General features: G+C 50.6%; 1 protein-coding gene across 7 annotated transcripts in view; it reads right to left on the reverse strand.

The window, feature by feature from the left end:
• Positions 1-24,772, reverse strand: part of AFF3 (ALF transcription elongation factor 3) — a 559,583-nt gene that overhangs the window by 89,173 nt on the left and 445,638 nt on the right. For all 7 annotated transcript variants that reach the window (XM_080683054.1, XM_080683052.1, XM_080683058.1 and 4 more), the window contains one exon: positions 19,695-19,732. In XM_080683054.1, coding sequence (XP_080539180.1) covers positions 19,695-19,732 — 38 coding nt within the window. The remainder of the gene's footprint in view (positions 1-19,694; positions 19,733-24,772) is intronic.

Genomic DNA, 24,772 nt, shown 5'->3' on the forward strand with positions numbered 1-24,772 from the left:
AAAAAAGGGTGGGGGGAATGATATAAACTAGAACATGGTCAACAGAGTCTTATTGCTTTATTATTCCTGGGCATATGGTGCCACAGAGTCTGAGTTCTGTGACTCCAGCCCCACCGCCACAGAGTGTGTGCGCAGTGCCGCTCCCAGAACAGCTCTCCCCTGCAAGCAGCCCATCGCCATCCCAGGCCTCCCCCCCCTCCACAAGCCCAGGGCGGCAGCCAGGCCACAGGGCTCCGCTCCGGCAGAAGGCAGGAGGAGGAGGAGGCACTAGAGATGGTCCTTGCCACAGGCCTCTCCCATTGATGCTTTGCTTGATTTCTTTGATCAAATTTCTCTGCTTCAAAGGTAGTCCCACTTTCCCCAATGAAGATAAAATGTGAGGGAGTTCACAGGAGAATCTGGAGGGAGGAGGAGGAGAGGACAGGAGGGAGGTACGTGGCCAGACATCAAAGCTCGCAGGCAGTGTGTGCCTCAGTCAATTCCAAGGAGCAAAATGCATGTGGGACCTTGGAGCATAGATGAGAGAAGACACTCCAGGAGCATCTTAGAACCTGGAACACCGGGTCCCCTCACCCGCGGCGCCCACTGGCACACGAGCATGTGAGCAGCTTTCGGAAAGCAGGAGAAAACGTCATTCCAAGCACTAAAACGTAAGCTTCCTCTTCTTTCCATGGGCTTCTCGACGGCACAGCTGTTTTTATTTGCTGTTTCCTGTCAAGCTCACTGGGCACCGGGACACTTGTGGAGAATCCAGGGGTGGGCAAACTTTTTGACTGGAGGGCCACAATGGGTTCTTAAACTGGACCGGAGGGCCGGAACAAAAGCATGGATGGAGTGTTTGTGTGAACTAATATAAATTCAAAGTAAAGGAGCGGAGGGGAGAGCAAGAGAACCCTCCGCTCTTTCGGCTCCGCGGGCCGGATAGAACAACCGAACGGGCCGGATCCGGCCCACGGGCCGTAGTTTGCCCACGGCTGGTATAGACCCTCGCAGGCTCCGGAGGACTGGTCATATGGCGCCTGGCTGGGATAGACCCTCACAGGCACCGGAGGACTGGTCATATGGCGCCTGGCTGGGATAGTGATGTTGAGCCAGGCCTCATCTCTCCTTCCGGGGGCCCACCGCCCCAACCAACATGGGAAGGGTGACCTCCCAGGTACTATGACCTCTTCATCAGGACATATTAGGCACCTGGACCAGGGTAGCGGAGAGGCTCACCTGGGAGAGTTGCCCACTGAATGGGCCCCAGCACTGCCAACTTGGGGTGCAAAGTGCCACCATGGCAGCCGGGTGTGTGTGCCTCACCCTGACCCCTAGTTTGACCATGCCCTCTGGGGTGCAGGATGGCAGCAGTCCCTGCACAGGGTGAAGAGGGGAACACTGGGTGGGGCCGAGGTGCCAGGCAGGGAAGCAGGCGGCTGGGAGCCCATCCCTGGGTGGCGGGACCATATGAGCCATGGCTCTGAGCACTGTGGGCGCTTCACTCGCCCACTGGACTTGACTTCTTAAACACACACACATTACCAGGGTGCCCGCAGAGCATTAAACCGTGTACAGACCGTCTGCCCGGGCTCCTGAGACGCCAGGCCACTGGCCCTGCTTAAGCTGCAGGGTTCTCCGACCTCATCCTTGTCTAATCAGAACATCCACCACAGGCTCCCAGGCCCCTGAGAGCCTCGCCTTGGGGGTGGGGGCAGGAGGGGGTGCCCAGCTCCTGCCTGTAACTGAGCCAGCAACCTCTCTGCGTACATGCCCTGAGTGACTCTAACATAAAAGTGGAGGCAAAGTTCGTGGAGGCAAAGTTCCCCGACCATCTCCAGGTAACCAGGGGGAAGCTCAAAGGAGGCTCTGTGGAGACAAGATTTCAAATAAGTGGGAGTCCCATGTAATTAAAATACTTTTGAATTAAAATTGCCACTTTAGTAATTGCTTTTCTATTATAATATTTACACCGTTGCCATTGTGTACCTTATCTCATTAATTACTGTTGGAAAAAAGTGAGGCACTGAATAGTTAATGTGATGTGCTAACCAAGGGAGCCCAGATGCTTAAGAAACAGAGCTTGAAAGGAAGTGTCACCTACACGCAGTCCTGCTAACGAGGGCCTCCAAGCTGGTGGCCACCTGCTAGGAGCTGTGCTACGGTTCTGCTGCCTGCTGTTCTTAGAGGTCAATAGAGAACGACCCCCCGGCCTCATCACAGACCCCCCACCCCCCGGCCTCATCACAGACCCCCCAACCCCCAGCCTCATCACAGACATGGGAAGGAGGTCAGGAGTTCTCAGTGACAGCAAGAAAAAGCTTGCACTTAATCAAAACAGACAGCATTTGGCACAAATAACTCAGCGAAATAGAAATTAGAAATGGCACCCGAAGATCAGCAGGGTTGGGGCAGCAGGCCATGCTGCACACAAAGTGGGAGCCTGATCCTTTCCATGAGGGTATGCGCGGAGGAAGAGGCAGGGAGCCAGTCCAGTCAGATGCCCTTCCCCCCGCCCTCGCCTGTGAATGGTACCTCCCCCACCTGGATTTCCAAATAGGCCCTACACTGACAGCCAGTATGACACACTCCACACTCACAGGTACACACTGGGAGGGAAGCCAAGAGGGACCATCGTGCTTGTTCTGAAAAAGGAAACCTAGTTTTCAAGGAAGCCTCCTGAGGAGTGAGACAGAATTTGATTTAAGCTGCACCCACAGTGACTATACAGATGGCCCTCCAAGATCCTGACATTTCCTTATGGACTTTCCAACAACGATCAAATACTCTTACAGAATACTTTTTTCTTAAAAAAATGTTTTTATTGATTTCAGAGAGAGGAAGGAAGAGAAGGATAGAAACATTAATGTTGAGAGAGAATCATCAATGGACTGCCTCCTGCCCGCCCCCTACTGGGGATCGAGACCACAACCCAGGCATGTACCCTGACCAGGAATCGAACCGTAACCTCCTGGTTGATGGGTTGCCACTCAAACACTGAGCCACACCCGCCTGGCCATTTCTTTCTTAATGGTTTTTCAATCAAAAGATGGCTTGGGTAGGGTTGCCACATAAAATACAGGGTACCCAGTGAAATCTCAATTTCATATAAACAATGAATAAATGTAAAATTAGGGACATAGTTATATGGAGACTTATTTGTTGTTTCTGTGTTTTTATTTGCTAAACCTGGCAACCTTAGGTTTAGTGATCTTTCTTACCCATCCAATGTAAACACTGTAGGTGCCAGGCACTGGGGAGACATCCTGGGAGGTAGTGGATGGTTACCAGGGAGGTGAATGACCCTGTTGACCCTGGCAACAGCACCACTATTAAATAATGTGCAGGTGGTTTCCTGCTTGCCATTTTGCAGTGTCTCCTGGGTTATTTCACAGGATCCCGGATGGAATGACACGTGAGAGGATTAATTATAACTGATCACAGATCGGGAAGTTTGGGAACCCGAAAGTCATCTTTCACGTTGCCAGAGCTATATTTTAAGAGCCATGTCATTCAAGAGACGTTATGACGGAAAAACAGTCAGAAGATAGAAGGAACGGGGAGATAAACGATCATCTGAGTCTATTTCAAAGTTACAAAACTCAGAATTAAACGATTGCCTTTTAAAGCTTTTCAGTAAGTTGAGAGTTATGAACAGTGAGCTAACCACTTTCCCAGGGAAACAAAAGTTGTTTATATCTCCAGGACTGCAACTCCCACCAGCTAATTCAGACCCTAAAGTGGCCATATAAAGAGATCAGAATTTCTATGAAAAGAAAAGTCTGAACTGCTCCCAGAGCAGGTGTAGAGAGAGCCAACACCAAAGGGTCTTTAGCGCATCCACAGTAGCCGCGCTCCACCCACCTCAGTGGCGCCCTGTGCATCTGGGCAACAGAACATTGAACGGTGTTCCATTCAGCAGAGCTGGCGTGGCAACGGTGCTGCAGTGAATAGAGACATGCCCTCCTTGGGGCGTGGTGCCCAAGGAAAGTGGTATCTGCAAACCTGGAGTCCATTTCCCCAGCGCCTGTTCCTTGTTACATAAAAGCTAGACAATCCTAAGCAGTTCTTCTCCTTTACACACTATTGTTTGCACCTTCCTATTGTGTGGAGCAGGTAGGGAGGGTGGAGAAATGGAAGAGGTTGACTGCACGTGTATATTTCACTCTAGACTCCTCTTTGGGGACTGCTCATGGTGGGAGGTCAAGGGAACCAACCCCTCAGAAATGCGACCATCATGGGAGATCCAGAGCGCTGTCCCTGCCAGGGTTTTAGCATTAAAACGTCCAACAGATGACCTTCACCTTTAAGCTCGGAGATAGAAACAACACGGGAGGTGTGCCCGGATGCACTGCGGGGAGCTGGAGAAGGGGAAGGTTAAGGCACTGAAATGTTAAATACCAAGTAAAGTAATAGCCATGGGGTTGGGAAACAGACAGAAGTCTAAGATAGTCACGGGAGACCCATCACAGAAATAAAGAGCAGACATTTATGGCCCCCTCTCACTTCCCTCAGGCACTTTATCAGCTGATGGCAATGAGTGGTGGAAGGATTACCAGGCGGGGGAGTCCACAGGCATTCCACAAGCTGAGATACAGCTAAGGGGCCACACCTCCAAGGAAAGAGGCCTGGTCCATCTTGGGCTCACCTGGTGGATGAGGTGACCTTTCAGATAACATGGCTCAGTCAGCTGAGATGCAGAAGAGGTAGAGGGAGGCAGCTGCTGGCTAAGCTTGGTATGGAAGCACTGAGGGCTGCTGGGGAAGGCAGCCTGAGCCCACGCGGGCGGGCTGCTTCACAAGAACTGTCTCCTGAGGCCGGACCAACGCTTCACGGTGGGCAGAGCAAGCACTACCACCACCGCTTAGCAGGCAGAAAAGGACGCAGAACAGCCAGCAGTGCTTGCGGAGGTGAGGCTTGACAGGCACACGATGGAGCTTGTCCTCCATGGGAAGGCAGGGAGTTCAGCAAATCATCACTAGAGCTGAGCGTCACCAAAGGGCAGGTGGAGCTTGCGAGGGGAGCGCTGGGGTCCAGGCTGGTTAAGCTGTAACCTGAAGTACAGGCAGGAGAGGCCACGGGTGTCAGAGGGGAAGGAGGAGAGGCCAGGGGTGTCAGAGGGGAAGGAGGAGAAGCCAGGTGTGTCAGAGGGGAAGGAGGAGAGGCCAGGGGTGTTAGAGGGGTAGGAGGAGAGGCCAGGGGTGTTAGAGGGGAGGAGAGGCCAGGTGTGTCAGAGGGGTAGGAGGAGAGGCCAGGGGTGTCAGAGGGGTAGGAGGAGAGGCCACGGGTGTCAGAGGGGTAGGAGGAGAGGCCAGGGGTGTTAGAGGGGTAGGAGGAGAGGCCACGGGTGTCAGAGGGGTAGGAGGAGAGGCCAGGGGTGTCAGAGGGGTAGGAGGAGAGGCCAGGGGTGTTAGAGGGGAAGGAGGAGAGGCCAGGGGTGTCAGAGGGGAGGAGAGGCCAGGTGTGTCAGAGGGGAGGAGAGGCCAGGGGTGTCAGAGGGGTAGGATGAGAGGCCAGGGGTGTCAGAGGGGAAGGAGGAGAGGCCAGGGGTGTCAGAGGGGAAGGAGGAGAGGCCAGGTGTGTCAGAGGGGAAGGAGGAGAGGCCAGGGGTGTCAGAGGGGAGGAGAGGCCAGGGGTGTCAGAGGGGAGGAGAGGCCAGGTGTGTCAGAGGGGTAGGAGGAGAGGCCAGGGGTGTCAGAGGGGAGGAGAGGCCAGGTGTGTCAGAGGGGAAGGAGGAGAGGCCAGGGGTGTCAGAGGGGAGGAGAGGCCAGGGGTGTCAGAGGGGAGGAGAGGCCAGGGGTGTCAGAGGGGAGGAGAGGCCAGGGGTGTCAGAGGGGAAGGAGGAGAGGCTAGGGGTGTCAGAGGGGTAGGAGGAGAGGCCAGGGGTGTTAGAGGGGAGGAGAGGCCAGGGGTGTCAGAGGGGAAGGAGGAGAGGCCAGGGGTGTCAGAGGGGAGGAGAGGCCAGGGGTGTCAGAGGGGAAGGAGGAGAGGCTAGGGGTGTCAGAGGGGTAGGAGGAGAGGCCAGGGGTGTCAGAGGGGAGGAGAGGCCAGGGGTGTCAGAGGGGAAGGAGGAGAAGGGGAAGAGATGGCTCCAGCAGGAGGAACAGGATGTGGGCAGGCCTGGGAGAACTGACACGTCTGTGCCCGGTGCCGCAGAATGGGTATGTGACAGAGCAGGGCTGGAAGGGGCGTGAGGAGTCATGCTGGTTGAGCCCCTACTGCTACTGACCTTCTGACACCCAGAGAGTGTGTGTGGCCCCCACGACCTGGAGCTCTGCTTCACTGGACGGAGGCCAGGAACTGATGATGGGGCCCAGAGGAACAGTATGTGGGAAGCGCTCACATTTAAAGGCCCGTGGGACACAGAGTTGCTGTAGAGGCCTGAGCATCATGTGGCCTTCACTTGGAAATGTGAGGGAGCAGCTAATATTTCCCCAGCCCGCTGTAGGGACAGGAAACGGTTAGGAAATGCAAGTCCTAGGACTTGGCCTGGCTCTCCTCTCCCGGCCACAGAGCGTCTGCGGGGGACCAAGCGTTCAGGGTCTGCCATCTCCTGTGTTAAGTGCAGACACAGCGCAGGACTGGGGTCCCTGGGGCTCTTCCTGGAGAGAGCAGACTAGATGAGGCTCTCCCCCACAGGGCACAGGCCCAGGGAGCCCGTGCGGGTGCATGTCACCTGTTTTGTTCCAAGTGGTGCAAACAGGGGTGCTCCCTGCGAGGAAGTGTGCCTACGCTCTGACGCTGTGGCCCTGGCCTCCGCAGAGGGCAGCCCTGGGCCCGTGTGTGCTCGAGCCCGTGCTGCCCGAGCTCGGGGCAGGGCCGGTTCTGTCCCGTTCTAAGAAGTCAGAGGAGGGAGTGAGGATGGGGCCCTTGGGCAACCAGGCCACAAACAGTGCCTGCGCCCCCACTTGGTCTGCCCGGCCCTACTGCCCCCCAGAACCCGGGGCCGCATCAGCTCCAGCTCTTGGGCAACTAGTTCCATCACTACAGGCCTCAGTGTCCCACACAGGAAGTGGGGCAGTGGCACTGGACCCAGAGAGCTGTCTGCGTGACCAGCAAGCCCTGCGGCGGGCCTGGTGTGGTGGGTGCGATGCTGAGGCCAGCGGCGGCAGAAGGCCCAGCTGACCACATGCCTGGTCAGGGGGTCTCATTCAGCTTTGTGTTCAGTCCAACAGCAGTGCAGGCCCACGCCCAGGAACCAGGCAGGGACAGGAGTGGGAAGGTCAGGCTGCTCCAGCTGATGGGGGCACATCAACCTTTCAGCAGCAGCAGGGAGCTCAAGGGCTCTAAAACGCAGCCATAGGGCCAGCCGCAGGGCCAATGCTGGCCCAGGGCCACCTCTGGAGGCGGTCAGAGCAGCGGCTCAGGGGAGGCCCATGGGGGAGAGGAGGGAGGAGAAGAGGGACAGGCCCCATGCCCAAAGCTAGCAGCTGGACCGCCCCTGTGCCAGCTGGCTCTGCAGGTCTGAGGAGTGAGATGGCCCAGGAACTGTCTGGGAGGAATTTATTGGGGAGGGGGTGGTGGGGAGAAGATGGGGGAGGTGTGGGGAAGAGGGGGTGGAGAGATTCATTGGGGGGGGTGCTGAGGAGGAGATGGAGGGGTGGGGGATTTATTGGGGAGGGGGTGGTGGGAGAAGATGGGGGAGGTGTGGGGAATAGGGGGTGGGGGGACTTATTGGGGAGGGGAGGTGTGGGGAAGAGGGGGTGGAGGGATTCATTGGGGGGTGCTGAGGAGGAGATGGAGTGGTGGGGAGTTTACTGGGGAGGGGAGGTGTGGGGAGAAGATGGGGGAGGTGTGGGGAATAGGGGGTGGGGGGACTTATTGGGGAGGGGAGGTGTGGGGAAGAGGGGGTGGAGGGATTCATTGGGGGGTGCTGAGGAGGAGATGGAGTGGTGGGGGGTTTACTGGGGAGGGGAGGTGTGGGGAGAAGATGGGGGAGGTGTGGGGAAGAGGGGGTGGGGGGACTTATTGGGGAGGGGAGGTGTGGGGAAGAGGGGGTGGAGGGATTCATTGGGGGGTGCTGAGGAGGAGATGGAGTGGTGGGGGGTTTACTGGGGAGGGGAGGTGTGGGGAGAAGATGGGGGAGGTGTGGGGAAGAGGGGCCTGGAAGGCTCTCACAGCACAGGAAGGAGGTTCCAGGGGTTTGGCCAGTTTTCTCTACTAGAAGGAGATTAAACAGAACAAAAAACAGTTGGGGTGTCACAGTTTAAATAAACTTCCACCAAAAGCAGCTAAGTAGTTTGGTTTGAAACAAAATGAAACAAAACAAGAAAACCCAACCCTAATCTATCTACTGGCTTAAACCCGGAGCCACGCCATGTTTCTGCAGCCGGCCCTCCACCTACCAGGGATGTAGCTCAAGACAGTGGCGCCGTGTGTTAAGAAATAGATGTGTGTATAAAAAATGCACCTTGTTTGAACTTTCTATTTTTCCTATAAAATATTTATTGCCTTTGGGTTTCTTCCATATTCAGTTCAATTTCCCAGATGGGATCAGTGAGGACAATGACCACACCCACAAAATTTAAAGAGTGGGACGGGTGAGACTGTAGATTATCTTCACGTGTAATTCGTCTTAACATCTGAACAGAACTGACCCCTAATCCTATCTAATAAAAGAGTAATATGCAAATTGACTATCACTCCAACACACAAGATTGCTGCCCCCATGTGGACACAAGATGGCCACCACAAGATGGCCAGCAGGGGAGAGCAGTTGGAAGGGACCAGGCCTGCAAGGGAGGGCAGTTGTGGGCGATCAGGCCAGCAGGGGAGGGCAGTTGGGAGGGACCAGGCCTGCAGGGGAGGGCAGATGGGGGGGACCTGGCCTGCAGGGGAGGGCAGTTAGGGGTGACCAGCCTGCAGGGGAGGGCAGTTAGGGGTGACCAGCCTGCAGGGGAGGGCAGTTAGGGGTAACCAGGCCTGCAGTGGAGGGCAGTTAGGGGTGACCAGGCCTGCAGTGGAGGGCAGTTAGGGGCAATCAGGCTGGCAGGGGAGCAGTTAGGCATCAATCAGCTGGCAGGGGAGTGGTTAGGGGGTGATCAGGCTGGCAGGCAGAAGTGGTTAGGGGCAATCAGGAAGGCAGACAGGTGAGCAGTTGGGAGCCAGCAGTCCTGGATTGTGAGAGGGATCCCAGATTGGAGAGGCTGCAGGCTGAGCTGAGGGACACACACTCCTGTGCACGAATTTCGTGCACCGGGCCTCTAGTTAACTAATAATCAGCACACTCTGTGCAGGAGAGCAAGTGCTTAATTTAATTAGTAGTTATTCCAGAAGGTGTCTGCGTAATTCTACTTCAAAAATAGCATTTTTTGAAAAGGAGTAGACAACAGCAACAAAGGTTGAGATCTATACTAATTACATCAGAGTTCTATTTCTCTCAATTTCAACTTTGAGCTGTCTTATTATTGGATACATTAACATTTTTTGGATGCATTAAAAATTAAACAAAGAGCAAACATTAGACACACAATGTGCTGTTGTTCTCTGTCTAGAAGTGATAGTGACGTAAGTGACAAAGACTTTCAATGAGAGTAATTTAGAGTTCCGCTGTCTAAATATGTCACTTCTGGTAACTTCATCAACTTAGTCTGAGAGCATGAGTCCCGAAGTGGGCCACTGTGGGGGTGATGGTCAGCGCAGGAGTCTGAAACGTGGTCACCATTGTTATGTCTCGCCTTCTATGGGGTGTCTGGTTCCCTCTGGCCCCTTTCCGCAGCCGGTTAACTCCCGCGGTGTGGGACAATTAGCTCATAGACCCCTGGCTACAGGAGCGGGCAGGGAGGGTGGGCTCACCGTGGAGGGTGGGCTCCCCACCACAGGAGATCAGGGTCACCTGCGAGAGGGCTTCCCCGCCCGCAGAGAAGGGAGGAAGGACTCTCCACACCAGAACTCCAGCACCTCAAATTCGTGAGAACACCGCTTCCCAGTCTGGACGTGAGAAAGGGGACCACCCGGGGGGGGGGGGGTGGTCTGGAATATTAGGGTGTGCAGAGATGTACATTGTGTTTTTTTAAACTTTTGATCATGGTTTCATATATACAGGGTGTCCCAAAACATGTATACACAGTAACAGCTGATAGCTCAACAGATGTTTCTTTTCAGATTTAACCCATTGGAATAAATAATTATTCAAAGTGTATATACATTTTTTGGGGACACCCTGTATATATCATATAAAATGCACCATTTCAACCGTTTTCAAGTGGCATTAAGTACATTCACACTGTTGTGCGATCATTCACACTATCTTTCTTTTTCTAAAGAGGTCACACCCTCTTAAGGCCATGCTGAGTCGCCCAGCTATTCCTAGGGGCAGCTGTGGGCTCTGATCACAGGGTTAAACCTCCTCCCCCTGCTCCCCCTCAGGCCCTCCTGCTGCTCCTTATACCCAAGCATCAGGTCCCCATAGTTCCTGGGCTTCCCCAAACCCACTAAACCACCCCAAAGGGCAATCAGTGGCTTCATACAACTTATTTACTCAAAAAGGCTGTAACAGTTTCTTCCAGGCTGTCCTGTTCTATTTGTAAAATACAAGTTTGGGAGCTTTTAAAATGTGTGTTATTTACCTGATAGAACTCAATGGCTTCTCAGGAGCTATTCAGTTGTAGTGTGGAAATTAGTGCAGGGGGTTTTAAAAGCTGATTTTCAGACCTGATAGCCTGCATTTGCTCAGACGGTAATGTGGCCTGTTAAGCTAACAGCTGCCCAAGGGGGACAGGAACACTCACAGCCTCTCAGGAGGCTGCGAGGCAAGGGGTATACCTTGGTGAGCATGGGGGGCCTGTCAGCCTTAGAGGACATGCGGCCATTCAGTGCTTTCTCTTTTATCACAGTCCCAAACAGATCTCGACCCAAGATCCCCATGTGATCTGAGAGATCGTGTTGGCTTTTGAAATGTGATTATTTGCTTTGAAATAATAAAATGAAAACAGTTCTTTGGCGATCAGCTGGATCAGCTGCAGGCGAGTGTGAGCCTCCCGAGGACCCCGAGACTCCCAAGTGGCTCAGGGGAGAACAGGCTGGAGGAGAACCTGCCATAAAGTAGGGGCAGAGTGAGCAGCAGTGAGGGATAGTTCTTGGAATATGTTGATATCATTTTCCTATAATGTCAGCGTAAAAACATGCCCCATACAGTCCTACCAGGTTTGGCTCAGTGGATAGAGCGTTGGCCTGCAGACTGAATGGTTCTGGGTTTGATTTCAGTCAAGGACACATTCCTTGGTTGCAGGCTCCTCCCTGGCCCGGGCCCTGGTTGGGGCTTGTGCAGGAGGCAACCAATCGATGTGTTTCTCTCACATCAGTGTTTCTCTCTGTCTTTCTCTCTCTCTAAAAATCTATGGAAAAATATTCTCGGGTAAGGATTAAAAAAATTTTAAAGACACAAACAAAAAACATGCCTCATACAATTGGTTATTCATGGTTCCACATCTAAAATCCACACTAATGTTTTTCTTCTTTTGGTTTTTACGCCTCTTGGTCGGACTGGGAGAGAGTCTCATGGTACGTTGGGACTTTGCCTAGTGGGGCAACAGAGTGATTGCTAGGTTGACAGAGCCCTTCTATCACCACCTCGTTGAACCTGTCCAGAACCTGTCCTCCCATTTATGCAACTGAGAAAGTTCAGACTCAGACGGTGACTTGTTGGCCCAAAGCAAATTCTAACCCAAGTGTCAGGATTCAGACCCCCTTGCTTGCTCCTTGACGTCCAGGCTGCAGTTGGCATTTCCCCTCCTTCCCAGGAAAGCAGAGATGAGTGGCATTCTTGGTCTTTCTTGTTGGAAAGGCATTGGGTAAGTCATTACCGAGCAGCTGCTTTGTAGGCAGGGCGCCCTACCGTTCAAGGTGTGGATCCTGTTCTCTACTCGTTGTTGAGAAGAGACATAAACGCGTGAGGAAGCAGAGGGCAGACGCACGCCCATGTCAGCGAGTATGCGCTGTGCTGATGGAATAGGAGCTATGGGAGTGGGGTACATTGGTTATTCACGGTTTCTGTGGAAGATGAGGCTGGACCCCAGGCTTGAGGAAGCACTGCCTTGCCTGGCGGCTGCCGAGAGCCTACAGGTCCCACACCTCGGGCAGGGGCTGCTGCTCCTTGCTCAGGCCTCAGCCTGGCCTTGCTCAGGCCATTCTTTCTGCAGAGAAGGCTGGCCCTCCCCTTCTCCATCCTGGGAGGCCTGTCCTGATGCCACTCGTCCTTCACATGCCACCTCAAAGGTTCCTCCCCTTCCTCTGTGCTCTGAATACTTCAGTGTTACACCTGTACTCCGCTGGTGACACTCTTTTCCTATTAATTTATGGGTGTGTGTGGCTGGTGTTACTGAAGCAGCTAAGACAGGGATGGGCAAACTTTTTGACTCGAGGGCCACAATGGGTTCTTAAACTGAACCGGAGGGCCGGAACAAAAGCATGGATGGAGTGTTTGTGTGAACTAATATAAATTCAAAGTAAAGGAGCGGAGGGGAGAGCAAGAGAACCAGATAGAATAGCCGGATCCGGCCCGCGGGCCGTAGTTTGCCCATGGCTGAGCTAAGAGAACTGACTAGAGTCGGACAGACCAGTCTGGAGGCTTTGGCTAAGTTATGTATCCCTGGAAACCAGACTCACTGGGATTTTAGGGAGACTATTTGGTAAATGAAATGAAACTTCATTGAAAATGTCATTCCTCAGATCCTCATGCTGAATCTCTCCTTCCTGGCTGAGAGGGTGGTGTGAGGATTAAAGGGAGTCAGGTGTGTGAAGTGCTCAGCGTAGCGCCCACATACAGCTGCTGTAGTAGACTTAGGGCTGTGTGCACATGTCCACATTTTTTTTTTGTTTTTTTTTTTAAAAATATATTTTATTGATTTTTTACAGAGAGGAAGGTAGAGGGATAGAGAGCCAGAAACATCGATGAGAGAGAAACATCAATCAGCTGCCTCCTACACACCCCCCACCGGGGATGTGCCCGCAACCAAGGCACATGCCCCTGACTGGAACCAAACCCGCAGTCCGCAGGCAGACGCTCCATCCACTGAGCCAAACTGGTCAGGGCACATGTCCACGTTTAATACACAGTGGTTATGCGGATGTCTACATGTCCTCGGCCACTGTCAGCTCCTTCAGTGTGGGCTCCATCGTAAGGAATGTGTGTGTCTTTCATGGAGACCAGCACAATGCCTCGCCAAGTGGAGGAGCTCAGAACTGAACCTGCATCAAATGAATGCAGGACAGAAAGAATCTCTATATATAAAAGCTGAAGCAACCATCTAACCATTCGCCTGGTAGCTATGATGTGCAATGACCACCAGGGGGCAGACGCTCCGACCAGTAGAGGGGAGCCTGATTCCTCGTGGAATCGGCCATGGGTTAGGTTGCTGCTGAGGCACTGTCAGCCCTAAATCTGCTTCACTCGCACCCCGGACCCAGATAGGAGGGAGCCCGATTCCGGAGTTCATCACCTGAGAACCACCCTCTTGCAATCTGGGACCCCTCGGGGGATGTCAGAGCCAGTTTTGGCCTGATCTCTGCAGGCCAAGCTGAGGGACCCCACCGGTGCACGAATCCATGCACCGGGCCTCTAGTTACAAATAATTGTTGGAAATAAGATGGGGGCAGTTTGCCCGGCTGGCACGGCTCAGTGGCTGAGTGTCGAACTATGAACCAGGAGGTCACTGTTCGATTCCCAGTCAGGGCATGTGCCCAGGTTGCGGACTAGATCCCCAGTGAGGGGCATGCAGGAAGCAGCCAATCAATGATTCTCTCTCATCACTGATGTTTCTACCTCTCGCTCCCTCTCCCTTCCTCTCTGAAATCAATAAACATATATTTAAAGAAAGATGGGGGGCATTTTAAGTCCTTGGACAGGGTGAAGCATGAGGAGGGGGAGGGACCGGAGATCATGGCCTTCACTCCCTCTGGGTGCAGAGAGCTCTCAATGGCATCACGTGTTCTCTTCTATCATTATTTCTAATTTAATCCACTCTAATCTAATTGCACAGGGTGATTTCAATCCTTTGAAATTTTTTAAAAAGCCTTTCTTACCTACTTTTGAACTAATTTTTTAAATTGAATTTACTGGTGTGACAGTGGTTAACAAAATTACACAGGTTTCAGGTGCACAACTCTACAACACATCATCTACATACTGTATCGTGTGTCCATCACCCCAAGTCAAGTCTCTGTCCATCACCATTTATCCCCCCATTCCTTCTGTACCTCCCCCACCCCTCCTCTTCCTGGCAATCACCACATTGTCGTCCATGTCCATGAGTTTTTTCTTTCTTTTTCTTTTTTTCTCAATCCCTCTATCCTACTCCCAGCCACCCATCCCCCAACAGCTGTCAGCCTACTCTCTACCTATCAGTCTGTCTTTACTTTGCATGTTAGTTCATTTTGTTGATTAGATCCCACACATGAGGGAAATCCTATGGTACTGGTCTTTCTCTGACTGGCTTATTGCACTCAGCATAATGCTCTCCAGGTCCATTCAGGCTGTTGCAAAAGGTAAGATTTCCTTCTTGTTTACAGCCGAGAAATATTCCATTGTGTAAATGTACCACAGCTTTTTTTATCCACTCATCTACTGATGGGCACTTGGGTTGCTTCCAAATCTTGGCTATTGTGATGAATGCTGCAATGAACATAGGGGTGTGCAGATTCTTTCAGTTAGTGTTTTAGGTTTCTTTGGATAAATTCCCAGAAGCGGGGTTGCTGGGTCCTAAGGCAGTTCCATTTTTAATTTTTTGACGTAACTCCATAGGACTTTCCACAGTGGCCGCACCAAATGCATTCCCACCAGCAGTGTGCAAGGTTCCCTTCCCTCCAATCCTCACAGCACTTGTTGTCTGTGGATTTATCGATGACAGCCCTTCTGACAGGTGTGTGTGGCAGTGAACAGCGTCTCAATTATATGGCATCTGTAGGCAGGGCCCTGCTTGGACCCTCAGGGATGAGCCTGGCCGACTCTGCCTCCTGAGGTGGTTTGCTGCCTCAGGAATAGCCAGTTCCAGGAAAGTGTTTCCTATTTAAGTCCATAGTCACCATTGTTTAACCACAAAACCGTCATTCATATGTTCATTGTTCTCTTTCATTCATCAAATAACTTACCGTGTTTTTCCTAATTGTTAGGAACTGTGCGAGGTGCTAGGGATTAAAAGATCACCTTAGTTATGAATGGAATGTTACGATTATTATAATTATTAGTAGAATTGAAGACAGTTTTAGTGCACACTGAGTAAAGGTCTTTTTCAGAATATATGTGGCCTGAGTCGCCTGCCCCTGACCCCAACCCAGCCTGCTTTGCTACTGAGTGAAGACGACAGGGGGCCTGGAGGCCTGTCCCAGTTCTGCTGCTCGCTGCCAGTGGCCTTGGCTGAGTCCCGTCACCTTCTGAGGCTCAGTCTTCTTGCTGGTCACAGGTGGCTGTCAATGTGACAGGGCTTGTGAGCGCTGTAGGAAGCCTTTATTTACACGGCATCCCAGAAGAACGTCATGACAGAGTCCCTGGCACTGGAGACTAGAGACTGCTGTGGGTCTCAGGGTTGACACTTTTCTACAGTGTGCCTCCTGGGCATCTTCCAGGTTCCAAACGTGGAACTTTCTGAAAAGTCCTCCCTGCCTTGCTTCAGGAACACGTCCAGTCCTGCTTTTAGATGCAGACTCACAGGGAGATAAAACCTCTTCACTTTATGCGATTCCTCACTTAGTTACTTTCATCCTCTTCTCCCTAACGGGAAGAGGACATTCGATGGGTGGGACTGACTTGAGGAAGCTAAGCTGAGAGCAGCAAATGTGGGAGCCAGCGGCCCTCTGGATGACGAAGCCCCGAAGGGTGCGTGGCTGCTCCTGGTCTCCCCGTAGCCCTGCACCGCACGGCGCTCGCCCGCTGGGCTCCAGGGATGCGCTCCATAAATACTTGTGGCATAAATGAATAAATCAATGGTAGTTGTTTGGATTTCAATATAAATGGATCCTGGAGCTGAAATATTGCCAGATGGGCTGACAGGGCACAGTCTGGTGATGCATCTCCCAGGCTATAAACACGCAGGCATGTCTGCCGTGGCAGGCTGACATTTCAGAAGATGATTACATGCACGATTTCACCAGGGCTGCGTGTGCCCTCCAACTGCCAGTGCTTCAACAACTGTTTTCACGTTGGCTTTTTTGTTCATTCCTTTTTTTTTTTTTTAAGTCGAGCACCATTTTTCCCAGCTCCTCATACTTGTAGCTGAACATGATTTATTCAGATGAAATTAGGCTCGGTTTTTATAAAGCCCAAGTTACTGCAAATGGTGCTTGAGGTTTTGCAGGAAATATGAATTCCCGATCAGCCATAAAGCACCGCTGCAGAGCTCGAGGCCTGCCTCTGGGAGCACGGAGGCGCCGGGTGATTGACACCGAGTCCTCGCGTGCCTCCCACTCCTGCCCAGGCTTCAAGATGGACCTCTGCCTCCTGCAAATGCGCAGCTGCTCGGCTTGATAAATCACAGGGCCCTTTTTTTTCACCACAGTTTTCTACTATTTACTGCTTAGAGGGGAAGTGAATCACAGCGAGAGGACTTTGTATGCTGCGTACATCCTTCCTTCTCCTCCGGCACTTTGCATATTTCCCACATTCCCAAGGTGCATGCTTTTCCATGCAGTGCGTCCACACAGGGCTCACCTGGACAAGCAAGCCTCAGGCCCATTTATCCCGGTTTTCCTTGCCCCTCTCTACCCACCAACACAAAATCCATAAGAACAAAAAACACCAATAGGCACACACGATAAGGAGTAGGTGGAAAGCACTGTGTCTTTTTGCAAGTTGAGGTTTTCTTGTAATTGGCTTGTCTACCATACAGAGAATTTTGCCCCCTCGTCTGGCCCTGGTCTCCTGAGGTTTTTCATTATTTGGGCACCACCAGGCCTTTGGTATGCCAGCGGACACCCAGTGGCGTATAACAGATGAAACACTCTACAGTTGATGCTAGTAAAGAATGAAAAACAGGCCACCCCACCTACACGTGGCCCTTCCCGTCGTGCGGGTGGCAGGGTGTAAGTTGGGGACGTCAGATTTGCTTTGTGACTGTGATCCTGTGTTCATCTGTGGACACACTGGCTGTTCAGGCTGAACCATAAATTAAGCTCATCGCTCAGGCCAAGCAAAGCAAGGCCAAAGGTTTTCTGTGGGGCTGACCACATATACCAGGGCTGTGCTTTGATTACCATGGACTCACAACTTCAAAGCATACAATATGAGCTACCAGACATCTGCGATCTCCCAGAATGCCTGCTTAAAACAGGAAACCGGAGAGGTGAAAAGACAGGCGAGACCGGCCTTCCAAAGATGTTTGGATACTCTCTCCCCTCTGACACCTCAGAGCCTGCTACGGTCCCTAAGAAGGACAGAGAAATGTCACCCCTTCGCATTGTCACTGGTTTACCAGGTCCCGCCTCAACGCCTTGGAAGCAGGCTTCCTGCCCGGGAGGCAGAGAACAACAGCAGGCTTCCTGCTCTGTAAACACACATCCCCCAAACCCAGCTAACCAAACCCACTTCATCATCAAGTTGCACATCTTGAAACAAAACAGCGCTAAGCCCCTACCAAAAGTCCTTGTGCCCCGGGCACTCCAGGAGGTTGTGCAGCCACATGGAAGTGAGACGGGCCCTGCAGGCGCACTAGCAGGACAGCGAGAGAGGAGCCGTGCACCATGACCTGGGCCAGCCTGCGCCACCCTGTTCAACTCGACGTGCAGAACTCAGGACGTGCAGAACTCAGGACGCACCCCTTAAGTGTCCTGTTTTTCTGGGATAAAAATGAAAGTGCTGCCTCATATGGAATTTTATATCAAGAGATGGTTAACATGCTGAAAAATAATAGTTTAGAAACCAGAATAGTCGGTGTAAATGAATGTGTACTAGGTGAGTACCAGGCGACGGGTAGCCAGCGATACTGGGTTCGATCTCCACCTCGGGAAAGTCAGAACCTGGGGCAAATCTTTACTCAGTTCCATCCCCACCCTGGTCTGTGGTCCGACCAGGAGTCATGCCGACCATTTCCTAGAAATTACTGGTTTCCTCCCAGATTAGGTAAGGCGGTAGAAAATGACTTCTGTTGCTGAGTCTCTAACTTAAGACCCTAGAAAATGTGAGTCCAAGAATTCAGTCGATGTTCTACGTCCTTATTGGGAAGGAGGGTTTCCGATGGCATCTCCAAATAGTTACAGATGGTTCTCACTTATGGAAATTATGCGTGTGGCCCGAGCCAGGGGACACAGGACAGGAGCAGCACAGAGCAGGTAGCTGCAGACAACCTGCTGCTAGGCCAGCAGGAGGAGAAACTCATTACTTTGAAATGAGCCAAGTTCCCCCAAATTTGAACAGAAAAACTGTTATATTTAAGGGGGAAATGCTCTACTCCATGGGAAGATAAATTCGTAAGGAGAGTAGTGACAACAGGAGCCTCTGTCTCTAGGGAGTGGGCTGTTTCTTCTCACGTTCTTCTGCACTTAGGCAACAACAAACAGGGGCCCAGGTGCTCACTTACTGGCTGATGGACTCCAGGGCCTGACCAGGAGGGGTTGGAGGGCATTTCAGAACAAAGTCAAAGGGAATAGCACTGCTCCCCACCATGGACCTTTTCTAGCCAGGACAGGGCCACGTGTCTTCTGGGAAGAAGTCCTAATTTCTGATTGTATCTTGCAACCAGGTCTTCAAAGGGATCCCATACTTTCCTAAAATAGGTTTGATTCCTTCTACCAGAGGTCATAATGACATTTTGCATCTATATATACAGCTTTATTGAAATACTAGAGGCCCGATGCATGAAACTCGTGCAAGAGTAGGCCTTTCCTCTGGCACCTGGGACCCAGGCTTCCCTCGCAGCCCCAGCTTCGTCCATAAGGTCATCTGGTCTAATTAGCATATTATGCTTTTATTATCCTATATAATAAAAGCCCAGCGACTGAAATGGCAGAATGACCAGAGACCAGAAGTACTGGCCCCTTGCCCTGGCGGGCCCCGCCCCCCAGTGGGGACCACCCCCCAGATCCGGGGCCCCATCAGGGCAGGCCAGCCGGCTCCCTGACCCCTCCCCCAACACACAGAACCTTAGCAAGTGAAAAGAATAAAAAACCAACAACAAAAAGGGCCTGATCTGCTCTCAAAAGTAGCTATAGATCCCATTCAACTATTTTGATACAGTAAAGCCAGATGTGAAACACAGTTTGAGTGACAGTTGATTAGGTTTATAGATCTCATTCATAATACAAGTCAGAAGACGAGCCGAAACGTGGCGCGAAGAGCCAGGCACTCAGGACCGTGAATTGGGTGAATGCATAAGGTATTTCAGGGGAGAATCTCATCAAAAGCCAGATAGCTCCCGGGGAAATGATATGGAAAAAGTCTGAAGAAAACATCTCAAAGTAAATAAAGTACTTATTGCTGAAAAATGAGCTCAGATCGCAAACAATTCCAAAGTTCAGAATTTACTGCGCACTGAGGCCTTTCCCTCCAGTTCCTTGTCTCTTGTTTCACTAACAACAAGGGACTCTCTACACTTCCTGTGAAATACAACAAGGCGATTTTTGCAGTAATAAACCCACACGGGCATGACAAATCCAAGCATGCAAAACGTTTAACACCCCAGCTCCCAGACACTTGAGGGACAAAATCCGATTATGAATTATATGCTACAATAAATAGGGCTCGATGTTTCATAAAGCAATTTATAGTTCATAAAAATGACAAAACGTACCTGTCAGACAGAGCGTGGAGCGCGGTTCCCTGGGCTGCCTGTGGAAGAAAGGGCAGAGATGTTAATTTAATATTCTCACTTCCAAATTACGTGGTCAATCAGCACTTACAAAAACCCCTGTCACACACATTTTTGCCTTGTGGCCGAATATTAAACTACAGGTAACACAGTAAGAGCTCTGTCGTGTTACGCAGTGAACACTCCTGAGGAATTAACTGAAGCCCTTGCAGGGCCCCCTGCCACCAGGGGGCGAGTGTGGGGAGGTGGGAAGTGCCAGGCTGGTGAGGTTGGACAGGTCTCAGGAGACCACCCCCCCTCCCCCCAGCTATTTCATTTGTACTCCCTGTTGCTTTATTCTACTTCCCTGTAAGGGGGCGGGGGGGAAGATTTGTTTTGGTTCCTTTATAGCATCTCTCCCAATGAAGGTATACCTTTTGACCCAGTTTTCTGATTTATTGAAAAAGTCACCACAATTGTAACCCAGAACGCTGACAGAAATATGATGATGATATGAGATTATGGATTTGTTTTTAGGCAATGATTTTGTGAAAATTTAAAAGAGTCTTTAGAGATTCATATTGAAATATTTATGGATACCATTACAGGATCTGCGATTTGCCTTAAAACAATATACTTGGAGGGAAGGGAGGGTGGGTGGACATGTAAACAAAACAATGTCCTTGGGTGGGTAACTGCTGAAACAAGGTGATAAGCACGCTGGGGATCATTATATTATTCTAGACTTTTTATGTGTTTGAAATGTTCTATAAAACAAAAAAAGAAAACGAAACTAAAGGCCTCCATTTCTCCATCAGATTTCCCCCATTTTGTACTCACTGCCTTTTGTCTGCTTAGCCTAGTTCGTCCATGTGCCCCGTGTGGCTGAGCTCTGAAGGCAGGGGCACACTCATTCTACATCTCCGAAGTCATTATTGGGAGGGATCACAGCATGGCCTGTGGGACCAAGGCTTACTCGGGTGCACAAGAAATAAGAAGTGCACATGGCCCGTTTTCACTGCATCCAGGACACGTGGCAAGTTTACACGGGGGCTCTGGAATGTTTCCCATGCTATTCCTCATTCCATGTGGATGGCAGACAGACAGGCAGAATCTTCAGATGAGAAAAACACGACCTGGCAGAAACCTGACCCCTGTCACAGAACTGAATCCACCCTTGGCGACACACACACATGTCTTGGCTCACTCGGTCAGCCCAGCGCTGGCTGAATTCCCACCACACGGAGACCCTTGCAGGAGGCTGCAGGGGGGATAAAAGCAAAGGCAGGAGGCGCAGTCACTGTGTTAGAAAAGCCCAGTCCCTAGGCAGGAAGTCAGAGCAGAGGTCCAGGGAGGACTTGAAGATGCTTGGGAATGAACATGCAAGTGGGCATGTGGGTGCTGGTAACAACTCATGGCCGGTGGGCCACGGGCTCTTCCTGATGAGAAAATGTCAAATGAATGAATCAATTCAGGGATCCTTCCCACTAATATCTGAGCAAAGCTGCAAAAACAAGGAGGGTTGTGTTCAGGGGAAAGAGGCATTGGTCGCTCCAGACGGCAAGGTGGAGCAAGGGCCTCCTCGGCCAGGAATCCAGCAGCAGTTCTCAGCTGGGCCACCTCTTGCCCAAACACCAAGGCCACTGGGGTTGAGTAGGGGTGTTTCAGTGTGTTCATAGCAAGGGGGTCACTACTGGCATGAATGCCTGGGGCCAGGGATGCTACAGCCTCTTCAAGGCCCGAAGGGTCCCTGGTCCAATGGAGCGGGCCCCTTAGAAGGACAGGGGTTTCTGTGGAGAAACACCGCAGCAAAGGCCGGAAGGAAACCTGGCAGGAGCGACACCGGGAATGTAGCTTCTGGGCCTGGCAAAGGAACTGAGAGCAAATCAACAACAGGAACTTTGATAACTCCCACAGGGACATCACCCCACCGATTGAGGAAAAACACAAGCTCTGTTGTCCTGGGCACTGAAAGTCTTCCATCCTGGGAGAGGTTTACCGTTCGTTTATGCCAGGGCCTCAAGACGCAGCTTCCAAACTGCTGTTTCTACTCTAAGTGGGATGGTGAGGGAGCTGTCCAGCCATGCCCAGGCTCCAATGAACAGTTTATGGGGTCACCGCCCCTCTTTTTTCTCTGGATTCCTGTGAATTAAGGGCCAAATGCCAGGGCGTTCCAGTGTCATGAAGGGAAAGAATATCCACAGGGCGCTCTCTTGCTGACACCTTAGGGAGTAGAATGAGGCGGGGAAAGCGGTGAAAAGCCTCAGGAGGCCTTTGAGACCAGGCGCCCCTCCCATGCCCCTGCCTCCTTCTCTGTGCTCTCGGGGGCCAGCCCAGGCGCCAGCACAAGCAGTGCCCGGCAGGTGCAGGGCAGCCACCACCGTCCCCAGGGCCCCATCGCTCAGCAAGATGCTTTCATTTTTGGCAGCTATACTTGAAAAGAACCTAACTCCCTATTCCTGACTCTGCTTGGCTAAATATACCAAAATGTATTCTGAGCTCCCCAAAGAAAAGGTGGTATGCATGATTAGTTCAGGCTCAACGCATCTCCACAGAAGGCACAGGACTTTTCCAGGAATAACAGAAACCTTAAGCGATGTGGTTGGAAGGTCAACAGACATCTCGAACATGGTGTCTGCGTTTCCCCTGGCCAGGGCTGCCAATATTTTAGAAGTCTGTTGACTTTTTTCTCTCCTGCCTCCAAATTCTTCCCACTGACTTTTGTGATAAGGAAACAGTGCCCGTTGATGAGCAACTTATGAGAAAATTATTTTAAAAACAAAAGCAAAAACAAGCACAAAACAAGCAACTCTGCTGTGGTGCCTCCAGGTGGCGGTCCCTGCTGAGGACACCGCGCAGGTGGCTGCCGGCCAAGTGCTCTGATGTGAGCCGAGCGAAGGCCCGGGACAGGGGCCGCCTTCCTCCAGCAGATGGACGTGACGCTGTACCAGAAGGCCCTCCTGGGCTGCGCCACAGCATCCCACCAGCGCTGGACAATGGCCTTCTGTGATCCTCACTCTCCCATCTGTCTGCATGACCAATGTTTCCACACACTTAACACGGTGGCACGGAGCACCACCAGCCACCTGCACTACAATTTTTAATGCCTGAATTTGATGGCGCTATTTAATTTGCAGTTATTTTACATCATTAAAAACTTTATGGAGACAGCTCATCATCCATCAAGAAAGCAGATGAGAATATGTTAAAGTTTTAAATAATAACTTTAAAAAAGCTTTATGGCATTGAGTTAAAATGGCATGTCATATACCAAAGCAGAGACCGCCATTATTTTTTCTGCTCTTCTTTTAAGTATACTTTGGCTTTTGGACACTATTTTCTTTTACTGTTGAAAATAATAAAATAAATAAACATTGGAACTAAATCTCAGAGAAAAAACTGCTTAGGTGACTCATAACTGAAGCCTGAAGAAAGACACAGCATAAACTAGGTGGATTGCTCAATTTCCTTCTTGCAAGGGCTGTGTGTTCCAGCACCCATATTTCTCCCTTCCCGAATCATCACCTCGGCTAGTCACTTTCCTCATCCAGTTCTCAGCAAAGGAGTGGAGAGGGTGAAGGGAACGCTTCGCTGATCTTTCCCAAGTTCCTTACGCATTCACGAGTGACTCTGAAGCATAAGCTCTGAGACAAGTTTTCTGCCAGAAATAATCATTTTCCAGGTTCTTTTCAAGAGATGGCTTCTTTCTGTCTTTATTATAGAAAGCTTGGAGCTTGGGACATAAGCAGCAGAAATCCAGGTTTCAATGTATGTGAAATAAATTACTAGTCCCCTTAATAAATGAATTTGGCGATGTAGCAGGATACAAAATTAACGCCAAGAAATCTATGGCATTTCTATACACCAATAATGAACTTACAGAAAGAGAGACTAAAAAAATCAAGCCCATTTACCATTATACCAAAAAAAAAAAAATTAAGATACCTAGGAATAAACTTAACTAAGGAGGTAAAAGACCTATATGCGGAAAACTACAGGACACTGAAAAAAGAGATAAAGATGTAAACAGATGGAAGAACATACCATGTTCATGGATTGGTAGAATCAATATCATTAAAATGTCCATACTACCCAAAGCAATCTATAGATTCAATGCACTCCCCATTAAAATACCAACGGCATATTTCACAGACCTAGAACGAACTTTCCAAAAATTCATCTGGAATAAAAAGAGACCCCAAATAGCTGCAGCAATCCTAGGTGGGATCTCAATAACAGATATCAAGCTGTATTACAAAGCCACTGTTCTCAAAACAGCCTGGTACTGGCACAAGAACAGACACATAGATCAATGGAATAGAATAGAGATCCCAGAAATCGAACCAAGCCACTATGCTCAATTAATATTCGACAAAGGAGGCATGAACATTCAATGGAGTCAAGACAGTCTCTTCAATAAATGGTGTTGGGAAAATTGAACAGATACATGCAAAAAAATGAAACTAGGCCACCAACTTACACCATACACAAAAATAAACTCAAAATGGATAAAGGACTTAAACATAAGACGGGAAACCATAAAAATACTAGAGGAATCCACCGGCAGCAAAATCTCAGATATATGATGAAGGAATTTCTTCACTGATACCACGCCTAGGGCAATGGAAACTAAAGAGAAAATAAACAAATGGGAGTACATCAAAATAAAAAGCTTTTGCACAGCAAAAGAAACCATCAACAAAACAACAAGAAAGCCCATTGCATGGGAGAACATATTTGCCAATGTTATCACTGATATGGGCTTAATCTCCAACATTTACAGGGAACTCATACAACTTAACAAAAGGGAGATAAACAACCCAATAAAAAAATGGGCAATGGACCTAAATAGATACTTTTCAAAAGAAGACAGGAGGAAGGCCAAGAGACATATGAAAACATGCTCAAAGTCACTAATCATCCGAAAGATGCAAATCAAAATGACAATGCGGTACCATCTCACACCTGTCAGAATGGCTATCATCAACAAATCAACAAACGAAAAGTGCTGGTGAGGATGCGGAGAAAAAGGAACTCTTGTGCACTGCTGGTGGGAATGCAGACTGGTGCAGCCACTATGG

This window comes from Plecotus auritus, assembly GCF_963455305.1.
Source record: "Plecotus auritus genome assembly, chromosome: 8".
In the NCBI taxonomy this organism is placed as follows: domain Eukaryota; kingdom Metazoa; phylum Chordata; class Mammalia; order Chiroptera; family Vespertilionidae; genus Plecotus; species Plecotus auritus.